We start from the raw sequence: 16,266 nt of genomic DNA, 5'->3' as shown, positions 1-16,266 counted from the left end.
GAGGAAAATATTATAGCTAAGATTAGTTTGTAGGAATAATCTTAAAAATATCAAAAACATTCTAATTTATCAAAATAAATATAATTTTAAAAAGAATCTATCTAATTTTGTATAAATTTAGCTAAAAAATAAATTAGTAACTATCAGCAGTAACAAAGAAAAAGAATTTTTTCTGATTATAATACTACTAAATCAAATATCAGAAAATAGAAGAAAAATTACATCTAATGAGCATTTAAAATCTAAAAGTAAATCTTAGAATGATGAGAAAAATGTAAAATATTATGCTTAAGAACTTTAAATAAAAAATGTTGAAAAAATAGATAGAAGAAGGATAGTTTATTAACGCTTTCATTAATAGAAATAATAAATTATTCTTCTTTGTTTGTTTGATGAATTCAAAACATTTTATGTATTATCACAGAGGTAACTAAAAAAGGGAAGAATATGTAAGTAGAAAATATAAAATGCTCTAAAGGGATAAATCACATTTATGAGTTAGTTAGAATAGAGAAAAGATATTCCATAATATTTTTTTTTAAATAAATAGAAGCATGTTAAAATTTGTTTGAAAGTAAAAAATATTACTGTTTTTTAAAGAATAAATATCTACTATAGTAATAGGTTAATTTTTTATAAGAACAAATTAAAATAGTAGGATAAACAAATCTTTAGTAGAATAATGGTTATAAAAAATTATTGAATTTATTTTCAGATATGCATATTCAAATTTAAAAATTTTTTTAAGTTTACTAATTTATAAATTTAGTTTTTTCATTAAGAGTGGTGGTGGAAATCTATTTAAATTTCATCTTTTCAAGTTAATTTTGGTGATCAATTTCAAATGTTTTGATGATTAAAGTAAAAAAAAATGTTAGAATCCTTTTTTTAATAATTTTTATAGAAAAATAGTAAAATTGTGTAAAGAAAGTATTTGATGCGAAGGTTTTAAAAATAATCATTTTTTTCATCAAAGTCTTCTAATCTAATCTAATCTAATCTAATCTAATCTAATTCAAATTACTTTTCTTTAGATTTTCCAACTACAATTAAGACTATCTTAAACAAATACCCAAAATATTTAAAAAATAAGTGTAATGTAATTTATACTATATTTTTGTGAAAAATTATTTTTGAAAAAGAGTATTGATTAAATAAAAACATTATATTCAAAAACAAAATTTTTTAAATAAAGAAGGTTATTGTTTCATAAAAAAGCTGGTATTCAACAAAATTAATAGTTTTTAAATAAATTACATATTAAATTAATAATTATAACGAAATCATTTTTTGATACAGTTATTTTATTTAATGTCATCCATACTTATTATTTAATTTTTTTATATTTAGTCATTTGGCTATTCTTTATATTACTAACTATTTTAAATATCTTAACTGCTTAATTAAGATTATAAATCATTATCCTATTATTCATTGTTTTATTATTCAGACTCTTTTTTCTCTATATTTAAGTTAAAAAACTTGTTTCTGTAAGTATTTGAAATATAAGAAGCTCTAGGACCTATTTTAAAATTAAAAATAGTTGGTTTAATTTATTTTTTTATAAAGGTAATTTATTTACTTGAAAATTAAATTAGCTAGAGTTAATTTAAAGGAGTAAAATCTTCAGTCTATTGTTTATTAAAAATTTGCTTCATATCAGATGGACTTTCTATTTATAAATAAAATAATAAATAAATAATTTAATATATATTTATGGAATTTTTTATTTTTACTTTATATTTTAGATACTTATTTGCTAATTATAAGGTCGCAATTAAGTTAAATTTATTTAGCTTATTATTTTATTAAAAAAGTTATGTTCTTTTTTATATTAATCCATCGTTTTAAGGCTCTTTAATGGTCTTATTCTTTGATAAATATAATGTCAAATACTCTTTTTGGTAAATACTTTTAAAAGAAATTTTTTACTATTATTATTTTTTTTGAGCGCTAATTATTTATTTTTAGACGAACAATAATAATTATAACAAAAAAAGTAAAAAAGAAATGTATCATTTGTGTAAGGACTAATATCCCTTAAGCATCATTTATATATCTGATTTGTTAAAGAACAATATTAATTATTAGTATTAGAATTGATATGCAATCTAATTTAAGAACTTTCTTTTGAATATAAGGCTAATAAATATAATTCAGTATTAATTATAATGACAAAATTAGACAAACTATTAAATATGTCAAGCTATTACTATACTATATAGTTAAGATGAAGAAAATGGCTATGAAAGTTTTAAAGTAAATACGTATAAATTCCCAAAAGTAGAAATTAGGTTTATAGTCTAGATAGAAATACCCAAATTTATATTTAGTAGTGCAATATTCTAAGTTAGTTCTATGGTTGTAAAGTTTCTTCATAGCAAAAAGAGGAAGTAATAATATCATTAGTAAGTACGGTATGATATAAACGTAAGTAAATAATTTATATTAAGTATCAGAGCACTGTAATAATAAATTGATAGATACATATTCAATCTGACCTATTTTACGACAAGATAAAGAGCTTGATAATACAGTTATCAGTTCAGGCTAAAACAAAAAGAAAATTACTGTCATAATAGCATAATTGTGATGTAACTTTATCTGAAATTTGTTTAGTTTTCTTAAAACATAAAAAATTAAAATAAAGAAAGCTAGTAAAATTATTGGATATATAGATTTTATCAGAATTTTTATCTAAGTTACTCCGAATTTACTAAAATAATAGTCAGGATATAGGCAGTGAATTTCAGAAAATATTTGAGTTGAGGGAATTCCAAAATAATTCAATACATTGGTTAAAGTAGTAAAATTTGAAGATTCTTCACTTTAAAAAATTATAGATGATATTTAAATATAGTTTGTTATGGATTTTATATAGTAGGTTGATTGATCATTTACACAGCTCGCAGAAAGTGGTAGAAATTTCATGTAACGCAAATAAGTACTAGTAGAGTGAAAGCTAAAATTTTACACAAACATTGTAATGCTGATTACTAAATACATTATTAACAATATTGCTATTTTTTATAAAATAAAATATCAATTAAAATTGAAGTTATTATTTACCATAAAAAATAATTATTTTTAATTTGGAAAAAATTTAATAATAAAAAAAAAAATTACTGAATAAGATTAATAAAAAGTAGATAAGTTAGACTTTAGTACATTCTTTGCAAGACTAATTTAATGAAGATTAACTATATCTAGTATTCCATACTTTACCTTCATAATCACATTCTTAGCATAAAGGACCTATATACCCTTTAATACAACCTTAAATACTCTCAGAGTTATTTTCTCTACATGTTATAGTTGAAGTAAAATCATCACATTCCAATATTTCATCAGAGTTATCGTTCAATCTCCAATAACCATCTTTAAGAATTATTGCATCAGCTTAACAAGAAGTAGCTTAAGATGGACATTTTATACAAGAAAAAGTTTAATTTTAACTTTACTAAGGATCTATTAAAGAATAAAATCCACTTTAACATACTTCACATATTTAAATATTTTCATTTATTACTTTAAAAATCTCACCTCTCTAACATTAACGAAATTTGATGTTTAGCTTTAAATTAATTTAAGCTGATTGTAAAAACGAATTAGTTATAACCTTAATTAAAAATGATTAAGTAGATAAAGGATGTGCATTTAATTATAGAGAAGTAAATTTAAATATTTTTTCGTCTTCATTATACTAATTGTAATTGACAAAAGTTTAACCAATAGCCTGTGAATGAATTAAATCATCGGCAGTAATTTCAATCTGAAAAGAGTTTAATTCCTGTTATACACTAGAAGGATAAAGCTCATCTTTTAACTTTTAAACAGAAAATTAAACTAATTAGTCATATTAGTCTACGAATTGAATACTTAATGGTAAAAAATTACCACTTCTGAATGACTCAATAAATAGATTTTCTTAACCTAAAATTCTATCTGAAAATTTTTTTTCAAAATATTTATTGTTAAACACGAAGTTTTTTCTTTCTTTTTGATTTTCTTCTTATTGCAATTATCTCAATTTCTGATATTATGAATTTAAAGTAATTTTAAATGGGAATAATCCTATATCCTTTCCATAAATGAGTGCAGTATTTTAGCTAACTCTAGATTAATTTATAATGGTTTATTTTGGGTCAAATTATTAGGATATGACTCTTATTCCTCCACCTATTTCAGCAAAATTTAAAGAAACATTTGATTTATTATCGAAATTCAGTTTTTTGACTTCTCTTAAGAATATAGCTCCGCCTGAACCTTTCGCAATATTGTAATTAAATAAGCAATTATTAATTGCTATTTAATTTGCATAATTAAATTATAGAGCTCCTCCGTCAAGAGATGTATTATTTTAAAAGACAGAATTTTATATATTTATTACATCTGAATTTTATATAAGGATGTTTCCTTAATTTTAGCTATAGTTTAAATTAGTAAAGCTAATTTATGTAGATTAAATACTAATTAAAGCTTGGTTTATTTATTTTGAGGTGGTTATTGAATTATCCAAAGAAGTATTAGTTTACAACATTACAAAATTTTAGATTTAAATTTAATCATCAAACAAAGTAATTTATTCTCTTTCGCTTTTGAAGGTATTAGTATATTTTAGAAATAGAATATTTTAATTTTATATGAATTTTATTCCTTATAGTAGCGTACTTTAGTATCCAACAATACTTACAGCAAAATGTTCACTTCCATCCTATATTTAGTCATAGCTATTTTGAGCTTCAGCTCCATAAGGTAATCTTTGAGAATTTGTATTATTTACCATTTTAATTGAATTAATTTTAATGTTTTATCCATTTAAAAATGCCATGATTTAATAGAAATTGCTATTTATGATTGTCAAATTATTTATTTATATTTAGTTTACTCTCAAAAATCCAAATAAGAGAGATCTCTGCCATAAATTTATATTTTAAATTGTTAAATTATTAAGATAGATATTATTACAGTCAGAAAATAGAAGTAATGTTTCATTCCATGTACTCAACTAATCACTTTCATTATAATTTTAGTTAAATATTACATTTTCTACTGTTAAATTAGTTATAGATACATCAGAAAGATTTCTAAATAAAATCTGATTATTTTAAAGGTTTTAGTCTTTTATTACAATATTTTACCATTTTACTGATTTTGTAGAATTTGAAAACAGATATTGCTAATTGTTACTATTAAAGATAAAAGAGAAATTTTGGATATAAACTTAAGCTCTTTGAATAGTTTAAAAAGTGTTTAAGTTAAGGTTTAAAGTTTAATTTAAATTTTAAATATCTGGAGCAATTACCACTTCAATGTTGGGATCTTAGATAAATTCTATTTATTTAATATCATTCCCAAAAGTTGTAATTATTCTGTAATCCATATTTTAAATATTTTGATTATAAGATAAATAAAACTATTTTAAGCCATCAATTCTATTAATCATACTAATTTATGAATAGCAAGAGTACCTTTGTTAGTTAGATGTAGTGGAATATGAACTTTACTAGCTTGTAATCATGATATTAATTCTCTTTTCGAAAATTCCATTTTTCGAAACTCCAATAATTTTTAAAATATTACTTTCATTTGGCTACATATAAGCACTCATTATTTCAGAATTTAAATAAAGAGAAGAGTCTATTATACTAGTACTACTTTATTTGTCTATTAAATATATTTCAATTTAAGTATTCATAGGTAATATTATTTTGTTTTCATCAACTATTAAAAAATTCAAAATCTAGTTAAGTTGGTTATTTTTTTTAATAAAATTTAAATACTGTAGACTTACTCTTTCGTGAATATTAACTTGAGAATTTGAATAGAGAAAAATTAAGTTATTATTGTTAGCGATCCTATTGTATTAATTATTAGGGAAATTTAAGTATTTTAAGAAAGACAGCGATTATAGATCCAGCACATATATTAACTTTTAATACATGTAAGAAGCAAATACTCTATTGTTTTATTCATCTACAAATAAAACGCTCAATTCGCTTAGAATTTATTAGGTTAAAGCACTAACATCTTACTGCTTAATGATAGAAAAGCCTGATCTAGAAATTATTGTTATAAAATTTTTTTAATATCCTAAGACAATATAATTGCTGGTTAATGAAAAGTATTTCACATAATTTGTTTCAACATTTTGTTAAGACTACCAAGCAGGTAAAGCTTATTTTAAGGTTTAATTAGACTCATCATATATCATTAATCTTCCTGAACCTAAGGAGTATATTGTTTTTTATTAAGTGATTAAACCATAAGTAATATAGTTTCTAAAATATTCTTAATTTTAACTATACTCTGTTGCGTATTTTATCCAATTGTTAGTTCCATCTAAGTAGAATAGATAATTTATATGTATTATTCGATAATCGTAAGTAAGTATGAGGGAATTAGTTAAAAATCTCCTAATTTTATGATCATTTATGACTGCAATGTAGTTTGAAGAAGAGATCTATTACTTTGAAATTTATTCTTGAGAATAAATTAATATTTTTTGATCAAAAATTAAAGTAACTATCTGATACTCGTCTATCTACTTAACATCTCTTACTGGTTCAGTAAAATATGTTATATAGACTTGATTATAATCTTTATATAAGTATAGAATGTTGTTGCTATCGAAAACATAATACAACATTTGAGACAAATCGTTTGAGGAAGGAGTTTAGTATTTAAAGAAGAACTAAACTGATTTTGCTCTTTAAGAAATTGTTGATTTTTAATTATCATTGAAATTAAAGTAAAGAATTACATTCGAATTGTAGATAAATAAATTATTATTAGCATGTACAATTAATATTTTTGAAGGAACCCCTAAAGATGAAAATTCTAAAAATTTCATTGCATTATAATACCTTCTTTGACCTATTAAAAGAATACTATAAAACAAACCCACACTATCTAAATAATTTAAACGGGAGTTATAGCTATCGTAAAACAAATCTACTACATAACCCAAACCTAGCTCAGTGTAAGAGCTGATACTAAAACCATCATCTTAGTATGTGTTTAAATTATAATAAAATAATTGGCCATACCTTATTTCATCTGCATAATAAACAACTGTATTAAAGTCAGGTATGTAATAATATCCAAGTATATTCCCTCCTCCAATAGGTTAAGCAGTAGAAATTAAGGAGAGAGTCTACCTTTGATAAAAGAATATAACTATTTTTAAAATATATTTAGAATTATTAATATTAAAATTAATTTAATTAAAAACTTACTCTATTTAGTTAAGATCGCAATAGTATTTCCCCAAAATTATAAATCAATAATATTATAGTTAATCGATTATATTTGACTAATTTGATTGCCTATAAAGTTAAACACTTGCACAAATGTTGTACATAAAAATATTAAACTATTTGTTTCATCTACAAATACTTTGAAAGTTTAATCTTAATTGATTATTAATGTGTTAGCTATTTATGAGTATGTCTTTTTATTGTAAATAGACAGACTGTTAAAGTTGCTTTTACAAATAATCAAATTAATTGTAATTATGCACTGCTAATAACTTTTGGAGCCTTCCTTTGTAACCTCTACTATTTAAGATAAATCAAAATTGTAAATTCTTAGAGTACTTCCATAGAGATAGAAGATTTTATCATTCTCATCAATGTAGACTCCTGAAATTTGTTAAATTTAATTCAAGCTCTATGATTATTTGGTTTGTAAATTTTTTAATATCAATTGTTTGCTTTTATAGGCAATAACTATTTTATTTTTGTCTGAGTAAAGTAGCTAGATTACCTTTTCTTTGTCATATTAACTACTAAATGTTATTTGACTTTCGTACTAATAGGTATAAATACTGTGAAGATCGACTTGATAATGAACAACAAATATTAATTCTAATGAAGGACTGGACTAAACAGAGCTAACAGATCCTAGAATAACTTATGGATTAAGTTTCAATTAGTTATAAACAAGATAATTAACTGAGTCATAGCTTAGGTTTCCATCTTGGCTACCATAATATTGAATATTCCCATTATCTTTAATTTAATAGCTTGAAATAGGTTTTCCAAATGCATAAGTAAAATAATAATAGCTTAAAGATAAAGATTAAGGGAGAAACATACCTCTTATAATTATTGTAAATGTTGAAACTGGTAGAGTACATAGATATTGAATATTTGTGTTTTTTTAATAATCAATAAATTCGTGAAGTCCTAGATTATAAAGCAGATTAAAACTCGTACTATACAAAATACCTTTATTTGAGGATCTAAAAACAGCGTAGTGAAAATATTTAGTAGTTGCAATAGCATTAAATCCAAATATTATATATATGTTATTGTCAGAAAATTTTTTTATTTCAAAAGGATATCCATTTTATAATATGTGAATTAGTTATGGCTAAAATTAACTATTGAGTATAATAAATGCATTGTTGAAACAACCAACCATTATTTCAAAGTCATTATTAGATATCATATCTATTTCAACATAAGTGAAGCTACCATATGTACTCTAATAATACATATTTTAAACTTACTAAAATAAGTATTATTAACTTTCATCAAATTGGTATAATTAAAGCTGGTTATTAATATTTTAAATTATTAATTTTGTGTCAGAAACTGGAAAAATTTGAACTATTTAACTGTCTAAATAATTTGCGATAGTAATTTAACTAATATCATTTGCATTTATTAATACAAATTTGCTGTCATAAAATAAAAAAATATGATTATAGGATTGAGCAATAAATTGAGATAAGTCTGTGGGTGGATTAGTAAATGGGTAAGTGTAGCGGATATTATAATTTCTAATTTAGAAAATGATAATAGAACGAGAGAATAGAGCAACTGCCCAATTATTCTAATGGATTAAGATTTTTCTGCAGTATTCATTATTTTATTTAATCATATAGAGGAAGGAAGGATTTAAACTTGTTAATGTGTACCATGCCATTATATAGCCATCTTAAGAACAAGTTAATAGGTAAAGAGAGTCTTCAGAATAGGCCATACTGCTTATTTTATTTGTATGAGATATATTTTTCTAGTTAAATGGGATAACAGTATATTAAATTTCATCTATGTTAATATTTATAGTTTAAAGGTTACTATTTATTACAAATAATTAACTTTGATCTAAAATAGTATTTATTTCATCAGAAAATATAGTTTTGCTTTATTAGGTCAAAAATTAAGTAGTTTATCCTATTAGTATAGGAAGTGTTTTGATTGATCCAGTATATTAGGTGGAAATGTTTATCTAATAAATTTACACTTATTAAATTAAATCTTGTATTACATATAATTTGTAATATGTCATAAATTGATTGTTTTAGTCCTTAGTAAAAGCTATATCAGTAACTAAATTTAAAGGAAAAATAATAGAGTGTATTTGATTCATGTTTTAATCAAAAAAAATTAATTAAGAACTCAAATTAATAGCCAAAATATAATTTTAATTTTGTAAATCAACTAATCTAATTTTATTAGGTTGGTCAATCAAGCTAGTAAATTTACAATTAAATGATTAGCTTATCTTATTATAAGAAAGTTGAATCAGCTATTAAGTCTGTTACTATATGATTATTATTTCAGAAGATTCTGTAAAATCTAAAAAGATAGATTGAAGAATTGTGTTTTATACAAAAATAAAGCTTTTACAGTTATCATTCTAAGGAATGTCTTATATTACTATTTATTATTAAATAGCAGTTAATCTTTTAGTAATTAATTTATTTTCTTATCCAAAACATAAAATTAAAGAATTCACCAATTTTAAAGAACAATTAGTATACATAAAAGCGGGGATTGAATCATCTGATGCAATCAATTAATTTACCAAAGAGATTTTGGTAAAGTAAATAATTTTGGAAATATCATCATAGCTTGAAATTGCAAAGATGTGATTGCCCAAATCAAATAGCTATGATTTTTTAGATAGATTTCCTTATTAAATTTAAGCAATCGTTGTTTTGAAATTAAAGTCAAAATCCCATCTTATTACTTGATTAGAATTTGAAAGTATCAAAAGAAGATTCTGAAAGTAAAGGGCATTAAGAATAGAAATATCTTATATATCCGATAAATATTATCCTGATATTGCATTTATTAACCTTAAAAAATTAGGGTAAACAATCATAGTTAACTTTTCATTTATTTGATAGATTGATTGAATATTACCTAGACTTATGACACTTTAATTACTTTAGTATGAAACAGTACATTTTTGTAATTAATCACAAGTATTTTATGCTGTATTTTCATTATATGAAAAATCGCAAATAGCTTAGCAAGAATCTAAATTTTAGTATTGGCCATTTTTCTGTACAGAATACCTTTACAAATATGTATTGGAAGGGCATTTCTAAAACTAGCATTGATTATTATTTTGAGTGAATCCATCATCACATAAAGTACATTATGACTATAAAGGTGTAAAAGGAGAAGCTTAGCACTAAATACAGCCAAGTGAGCAGTTATTAGATTACTATGCTATTGATGAATTCAATAAAAGAGATATTAAATAAAATTAAGTAATGATAAGAAGTAATTTTGACATTTTTATCTTCTTTTAAATTTGATTTTTAATAATTTATTATAAAAGCAGGTACCATAATTTTGTTAATTTAAGATATCAATGATCTGAGAGTAAAAATTCTCTGGAATATTTAATATATTCGCCAAAAGATTAATTAGAAATGTTATATTAACCATTATTGAGATAATAAGGTATTTTAAATTTCATTCAGTTAAATTAATAAATCAACAGTAATTAATTAAATATTATAAATTTAAAAGGTTTTTTAATGGTAAGAGCCTAATTAAAGCCGCATCTTAATTCATGAAAATTGTAAGTATAATTTTTAAATTATACTAAAATATTATTGAAATATTTTATTTTGAGATAAAATTATTAATTTATTTTTACATTTATTTTGGTCAAATAAATATCATATTTAATAGTAATTTAAGCTTTATATCATCGCCATTTTTTATATTCTTTTCAATATATTTCTTTTATAAAGTAAATGAAAGGGATTTTGAGGGAAATTATAGTAAACTAAATATTACTTCCCTGCTGTTTTAATCAAAAAAATAAATAACAAAGCATATATATTTTTAATAATGTTCATAAGAATTTAAAGAATTTTAATTAGTAAAAAGTTATTTTGTTTAAATATCTTAGTACGAAAATAGAATTAATTTATTTGTTATTTATATTTTTATTTAAAAGAAAAGAAGTGTTATTCTAAATAAATAATAAAGATTTATTATATTATCAAAGAGCTAATTAAAAAGTTGTTTTTGTTCTTTTGATTTAGTTTTTATAAAAGGGAATATACTTGCTTTTCAAGCTTTAATTAAGATAACTAATAGTAATATCTTTTTTGTATTTTTTGATTATGATAATCATAAATTTTATCCTTACATTATTTAGTAAGCTAATCTTGAAAAATAAATTATGTTGATTAATTTTATTAATTTAGATTTGTTTATTTAATATCCACAAATTACCATAATAAAAACAGTGGTAAGAATGAATTATTAACTTTTTTTCTTCTTAAAAATGATAATTGATAGAGCTTATTTAGTTATTCTAAATATCATATTGATTTTTATAAAATCTTATTTTTAAAAAGAAAACAAACATTTTGAATACCAACCAATAAATTAAATTAACAAAATATATTAAAGATAATATTTTTTTACAAAATTTGATATTAAAGAATTTTTTTATATTTTACATACTTTTCTTTTACTTTGAATTATTCATTTACGCATTTTACTAAAAAAGAAAGTTATTTTACAGCTTTTATATTTACTAGTATGATTTTAAAATTATATTTTAATTTGTCAATTTAATTAAAGATAGGGTTTCAACATAGAGTATAGCTAATCCTAAAATTAAAATATTATTAACTGAGTAAGTTCAGATGTTGATATTTCATTCAATTTTGATGTTATTTATCTAATTTTGTTCAGTCTATATTTTAATTATTTCTTTCATTCTGTTTTTAATATGTTTTTGATAATATTTAATACTTTTTCTCGAATTTTGAACCTAAAAAAATTTATTTTACACATTTTGGATAATATTCTAGAAAAAAATATAAGAAAAAAATGCCTTAATTAAAATATGCCTAAATTAACGAGCATTTATAGTATATAAAATAAAAGAGCGTATGTTCAATTCATATTAATTACTAAAGAAATAATCTTTCTCATTTAATATCTTTTAGTTATTTAATTTTTTCATTTTTAGTAGAAAAATTTTTTTTATGATTTTTATTACTTTTTCGCTGAAGAAAAACTCTGGTGGAGATTTCAAATTTCTTCCTTAGTTGTTTAATAGGTACCTCTCTTATAGTAAAGTATATTCTTTATTTATACCTAAATCTTCTTGACTAAGTTGAGGTCAGCTCCTTTGGTTGGTCAACCAATTAAAGTGACTTTATTTTCCACTAAAAATATTTAGGTAGATTTGCAATTATGTATACTTGCATAACCTTGTATCAACCTATCTTCTTAGTTGTTAAAATTGGTATTTTTGATATATATAATTGCTTAATCTATAAAAGATTAATATTTTTCTGCATTTAAAAGTTGTTCATACCACTCAATTTATCCAAGGACGATGAAGTGAAATTGCTCCAAATACCTATACTTCTAATCCATTAATCCATTTAAATTCTTCTTTAAGATATTTTTTTTCATTTTTCTTAGAATGTTTATGAATCCAACCAAATAGTATCTTTTCCTTTACTCTTTACGCGAAATTTAATTTCATCTCTTAACCATACAGTTTCAAAATTTTATATTTTTAGTTCTCTCTTTAGCATATATAGTGATATCTTTTTTGAATTTACTCTTCAGTGACTTTAAATGTTCTAAGTTTAGGCTTATTTTCAATTTCTTCTCTTTTCAATAAGTTGTCTATAGTAGTAATATGGAGATTATGTGGATTGAATCTTTATTTTCAGAAATCATCCTTAAGGAAACCTCATGATTTAATTCTACATATTTCATTATTTATCTATCTATCTATTCCTCTGTGTAATATAAAGGTTTTTCTCACAAATGAACTAAGAAAGTTCTTTAAAATGATATAGGTTAATTTAAAAAATAAACACAAAAATAAAAAAAATGGATATCTTTTCTAATTTTCTAAAATCTTTACTTTGATAGATTAAGCTATTATTAAATAGAATTTATTTGCGAAAAATTAGAAGTTTAAAATTAAAAATTTTATTTATTAAATAATGGAAATTATAAAAATTATAAGAAGAAAAAATTGCTCAGAAATATTTTGTGAAAAAGATAAAATTTAAAACAAGCGACATACGTTTTAATATATTTTTAAAAAATAAATAAAAAGATCAAAAATTTGACGAAAAATATGAAAAATATTTTGTTAATTAAAAAATATTTGTAAAAAAATAATAATCTAAGAAATTACATCACTATACTTATTGATTCAAAAATCTACTCTAATTTTAAATAATTTATGAGTTAGTTTCTATTCTTATAAAATGAATGTTAAAATGATAACACAATTTACTTCAATAAATCAAAAATGGAAGGATTATATCAATTAATTTAGAAAAAAAATAAGAAAGAGTATTAGATTAAGAAAAGAAAAATATTTAAGAATTCTAATTATTAAAGTAACATTAGAAATAATATCTATTCTACTATTTGTGTGTAAATATTGATGTTGAAGTTAAATTAAAAAATATGTCTTCTTAAGTAAATAGGATAGAAATTATGAAGAGTGAAGAAAATTTTAGTTTAGGTTAGTTTGTTGGAATAATTTTAAAATTAAGAAAATCATTCTAATTTATCCAAAATAAATATAATTTTTAAAAAAAATCTATTTAATATTGTATAAATTTAGATAAAAAGTAAATTTGTAACTATTAAGCAGTAAAAGAGAAAAAGAATATATATTCTGATTATAATATTACTAAAACATCAGATAATAGAAGAAAAATTACATCTAATGAATATTTAAAATCTAAAAGTAAACCTGAGAATATTGAGAAAAATGTAAAATATTATGCTTAAGGACTATAAAAATATGTTGATAAAATAGATTGAAGAAGGACAGCTTATTAATATTAATACTTTCGATTAATAGAAATAATAAAAATAAATTATTCTTCCTTTTTATTTGCTGAATTCAAAACAAATCTTGTGTATTATCTATCACAAAGGTTACTAAAAAATGGAAGAATATATAATAAGAAAATTTAAATTAAAATGTTAATGATTTAGAAGAAAAAATAAGTAAATAAAAAATAGATAAACAGTCTATAATTCAAATCAAATTCGTTTTTATTCTCAAATGTACTATATTGTAATACTTAAATTTTTAAATTAGAAAAAAAGAATTTAATAAAATGCTCTAATGGGGTAAAACACATTTATGAGATAGTAAGAATAGAGAAAAGATATTCCATAATCTATTTTTTTTAAAAGAAATAGAAGCAAGTTAAAAATTTATTTCAAGGTAAAAAATATTACTCTTTTTTAAAGATAAATATCTACTGTAATAATAGGTTAACTTTTTATAAGAACTAATAAAATAGTAGGATAAACATACCGATTAAAAGTAGAAAGTTTTGGAAATACTTGTTTTGTGGGTTATTAATTAAGGAGAAAATAGATGACTTATTTTTCGAATTTTCTCTCTTTAATTATCATATTAAAAATATTTTAATTAAATAAGAGTGACATAATAATTATAAATTTGTTAATTATTAATTTTTACTTCAATATTAATCACTATTTTAATTTTGAGTTTTATGATTAATCAACTTTTAATTTTCACTTAAAAATCAATTATAAATAATACTATTAAAATAATCAATTTTTAATTAAATTTACTTCATAAATCTTGTATATTAAATTTACGTATTATTGTTTTGGTACATCTATACATAAATATTATTAAAAGAATATAATTTTATTTTTATATTATTTGTCTTGTTTATGATCTGTTAGTTGGTTAGTTAACTTACTTACCTTAATAGTGTAAATACATACTAATTTTAATTTTTTTATCTTAAATGTGATTGATTAATTTTTTATTACTTTCCAAAATACAATTGATAAATCTTTTATAGTAAGTACAAAATGTAAAAATGAAGAGTTATTTTTTAACAAATTATCAACAAAAATGCTACAAATAAAATATATTTATTAAAATTTAAAATAAATTTAATCATCTAAATATTTAACTAAAAGTAGTAAAATAGAAAGTAAATGTAATTCAGACAGCATTTTAATAATCTATTATTTGGATATAAATCATAGCTTTCTGATGTTTTTAAAAATCTAATCTGAACATAATATTTGCAGTATTATTTATATCTCATTATGGATTGATTAAATATCAAATACAAATTAAAAATTTGATAAAAAAAGTGAAAAATATTTATTTATTTATTAAAAAATATTTGTAAAAAATTAATGATCTAATAAATTATATCATTATATTAATTGGTTCAAAAATTTACCTTAATTTTATATAATTTATGAGATTATAATGGGGTAAAACATATAGCTATTATCGGATAATTATTGTGAAAAATATTTTTTCAAAAAGAGTTTTAATTAAATAAAAATGTAAATATAAATGAATATATATAAAATAATAGATTGTCTCTGAACTAATATTATTAAAGATTATACCTTAATAATCAATATCATATTCATTATTATGTTAAGAAAACTAATTTAGTTGTTTGTACTTAAAATTCAAAATATTTTTATTTAAATGCATATATTATAATTTATAAAATAAATAAAAAATTTACAATTTATTGTTGTATTTCTTTTATATTAATATTAATACTCAAACATTTTTTAAAATATTTGAGTCAAATTAATAATAAAAAGTGGAAAAATTTGTTAGGTGGGTTATTAATTAAGGAGAAATAAGATTATTTATTTTTCTAATTTTCTCTCTTTGCTTTTGACTAAACTAATTTTTTCAAAAGATTACTATTACCTGTGTAAACAGCTCTTAACAATTCTACTTTGTGATTAGTTAATTATTAAATTTTACCCAAATATGAAATTTAATGTTTTATATTTACTATAAATTTGTTGTCTTCTTTATGATTTATTAATTAACACTTTACCTAAATAGTGACCATAAATACTAATCGAAATTTTATTGTCTGATAGGTGATCAATTAATTTTTTTCTTATTTACATAAATAAGATTCATAAATCTTTTATACTAAAAAAATGTAAAAATGAAGAATGATTTTTTAACAAT

General features: G+C 21.0%; 4 protein-coding genes across 4 annotated transcripts; 1 reads left to right on the top strand and 3 right to left on the bottom strand. All coding sequences in view use genetic code 6, as the record gives it.

Moving 5' to 3' along the window:
• Positions 1 to 308: 308 nt before the first annotated feature.
• Positions 309 to 853, top strand: TTHERM_00827240 (hypothetical protein; the record flags this gene model as incomplete). Its single annotated transcript, XM_001031370.1, has 3 exons — positions 309 to 449; positions 619 to 685; positions 783 to 853. The coding sequence occupies 3 exons, from the start codon at positions 309 to 311 to the stop codon at positions 851 to 853; spliced, it is 279 nt and encodes a 92-aa protein (XP_001031370.1).
• Positions 854 to 1,283: 430 nt separating this feature from the next.
• On the bottom strand, positions 1,284 to 2,577 carry TTHERM_000827239 (transmembrane protein, putative; the record flags this gene model as incomplete). Its single annotated transcript, XM_012797796.1, has 3 exons — positions 1,284 to 1,522; positions 1,583 to 1,672; positions 1,737 to 2,577. 3 exons carry the CDS (start codon positions 2,575 to 2,577, stop codon positions 1,284 to 1,286), a joined length of 1,170 nt encoding a protein of 389 aa, XP_012653250.1.
• Positions 2,578 to 2,927: 350 nt separating this feature from the next.
• TTHERM_00827230 (WD domain, G-beta repeat protein) lies at positions 2,928 to 10,539 on the bottom strand (the record flags this gene model as incomplete). The annotated part of the gene is made up of 5 exons (XM_001031369.2): positions 2,928 to 2,962; positions 3,169 to 7,179; positions 7,239 to 7,671; positions 7,768 to 9,059; positions 10,161 to 10,539. The coding sequence occupies 5 exons, from the start codon at positions 10,537 to 10,539 to the stop codon at positions 2,928 to 2,930; spliced, it is 6,150 nt and encodes a 2,049-aa protein (XP_001031369.2).
• Positions 10,540 to 11,925: 1,386 nt separating this feature from the next.
• Positions 11,926 to 12,695, bottom strand: TTHERM_00827220 (hypothetical protein; the record flags this gene model as incomplete). Its single annotated transcript, XM_001031368.1, has 3 exons — positions 11,926 to 11,964; positions 12,274 to 12,341; positions 12,479 to 12,695. The coding sequence occupies 3 exons, from the start codon at positions 12,693 to 12,695 to the stop codon at positions 11,926 to 11,928; spliced, it is 324 nt and encodes a 107-aa protein (XP_001031368.1).
• Between the last annotated feature and the right edge of the window lie 3,571 nt (positions 12,696 to 16,266).

The sequence above is a fragment of the Tetrahymena thermophila genome, assembly GCF_000189635.1.
Source record: "Tetrahymena thermophila SB210 genomic scaffold scf_8254637, whole genome shotgun sequence".
Lineage (NCBI taxonomy): Eukaryota > Ciliophora > Oligohymenophorea > Hymenostomatida > Tetrahymenidae > Tetrahymena > Tetrahymena thermophila.
The sequence above is the reverse complement of the archived record's forward strand: the minus strand, read 5'-3'. Positions and strand labels throughout refer to the sequence as shown.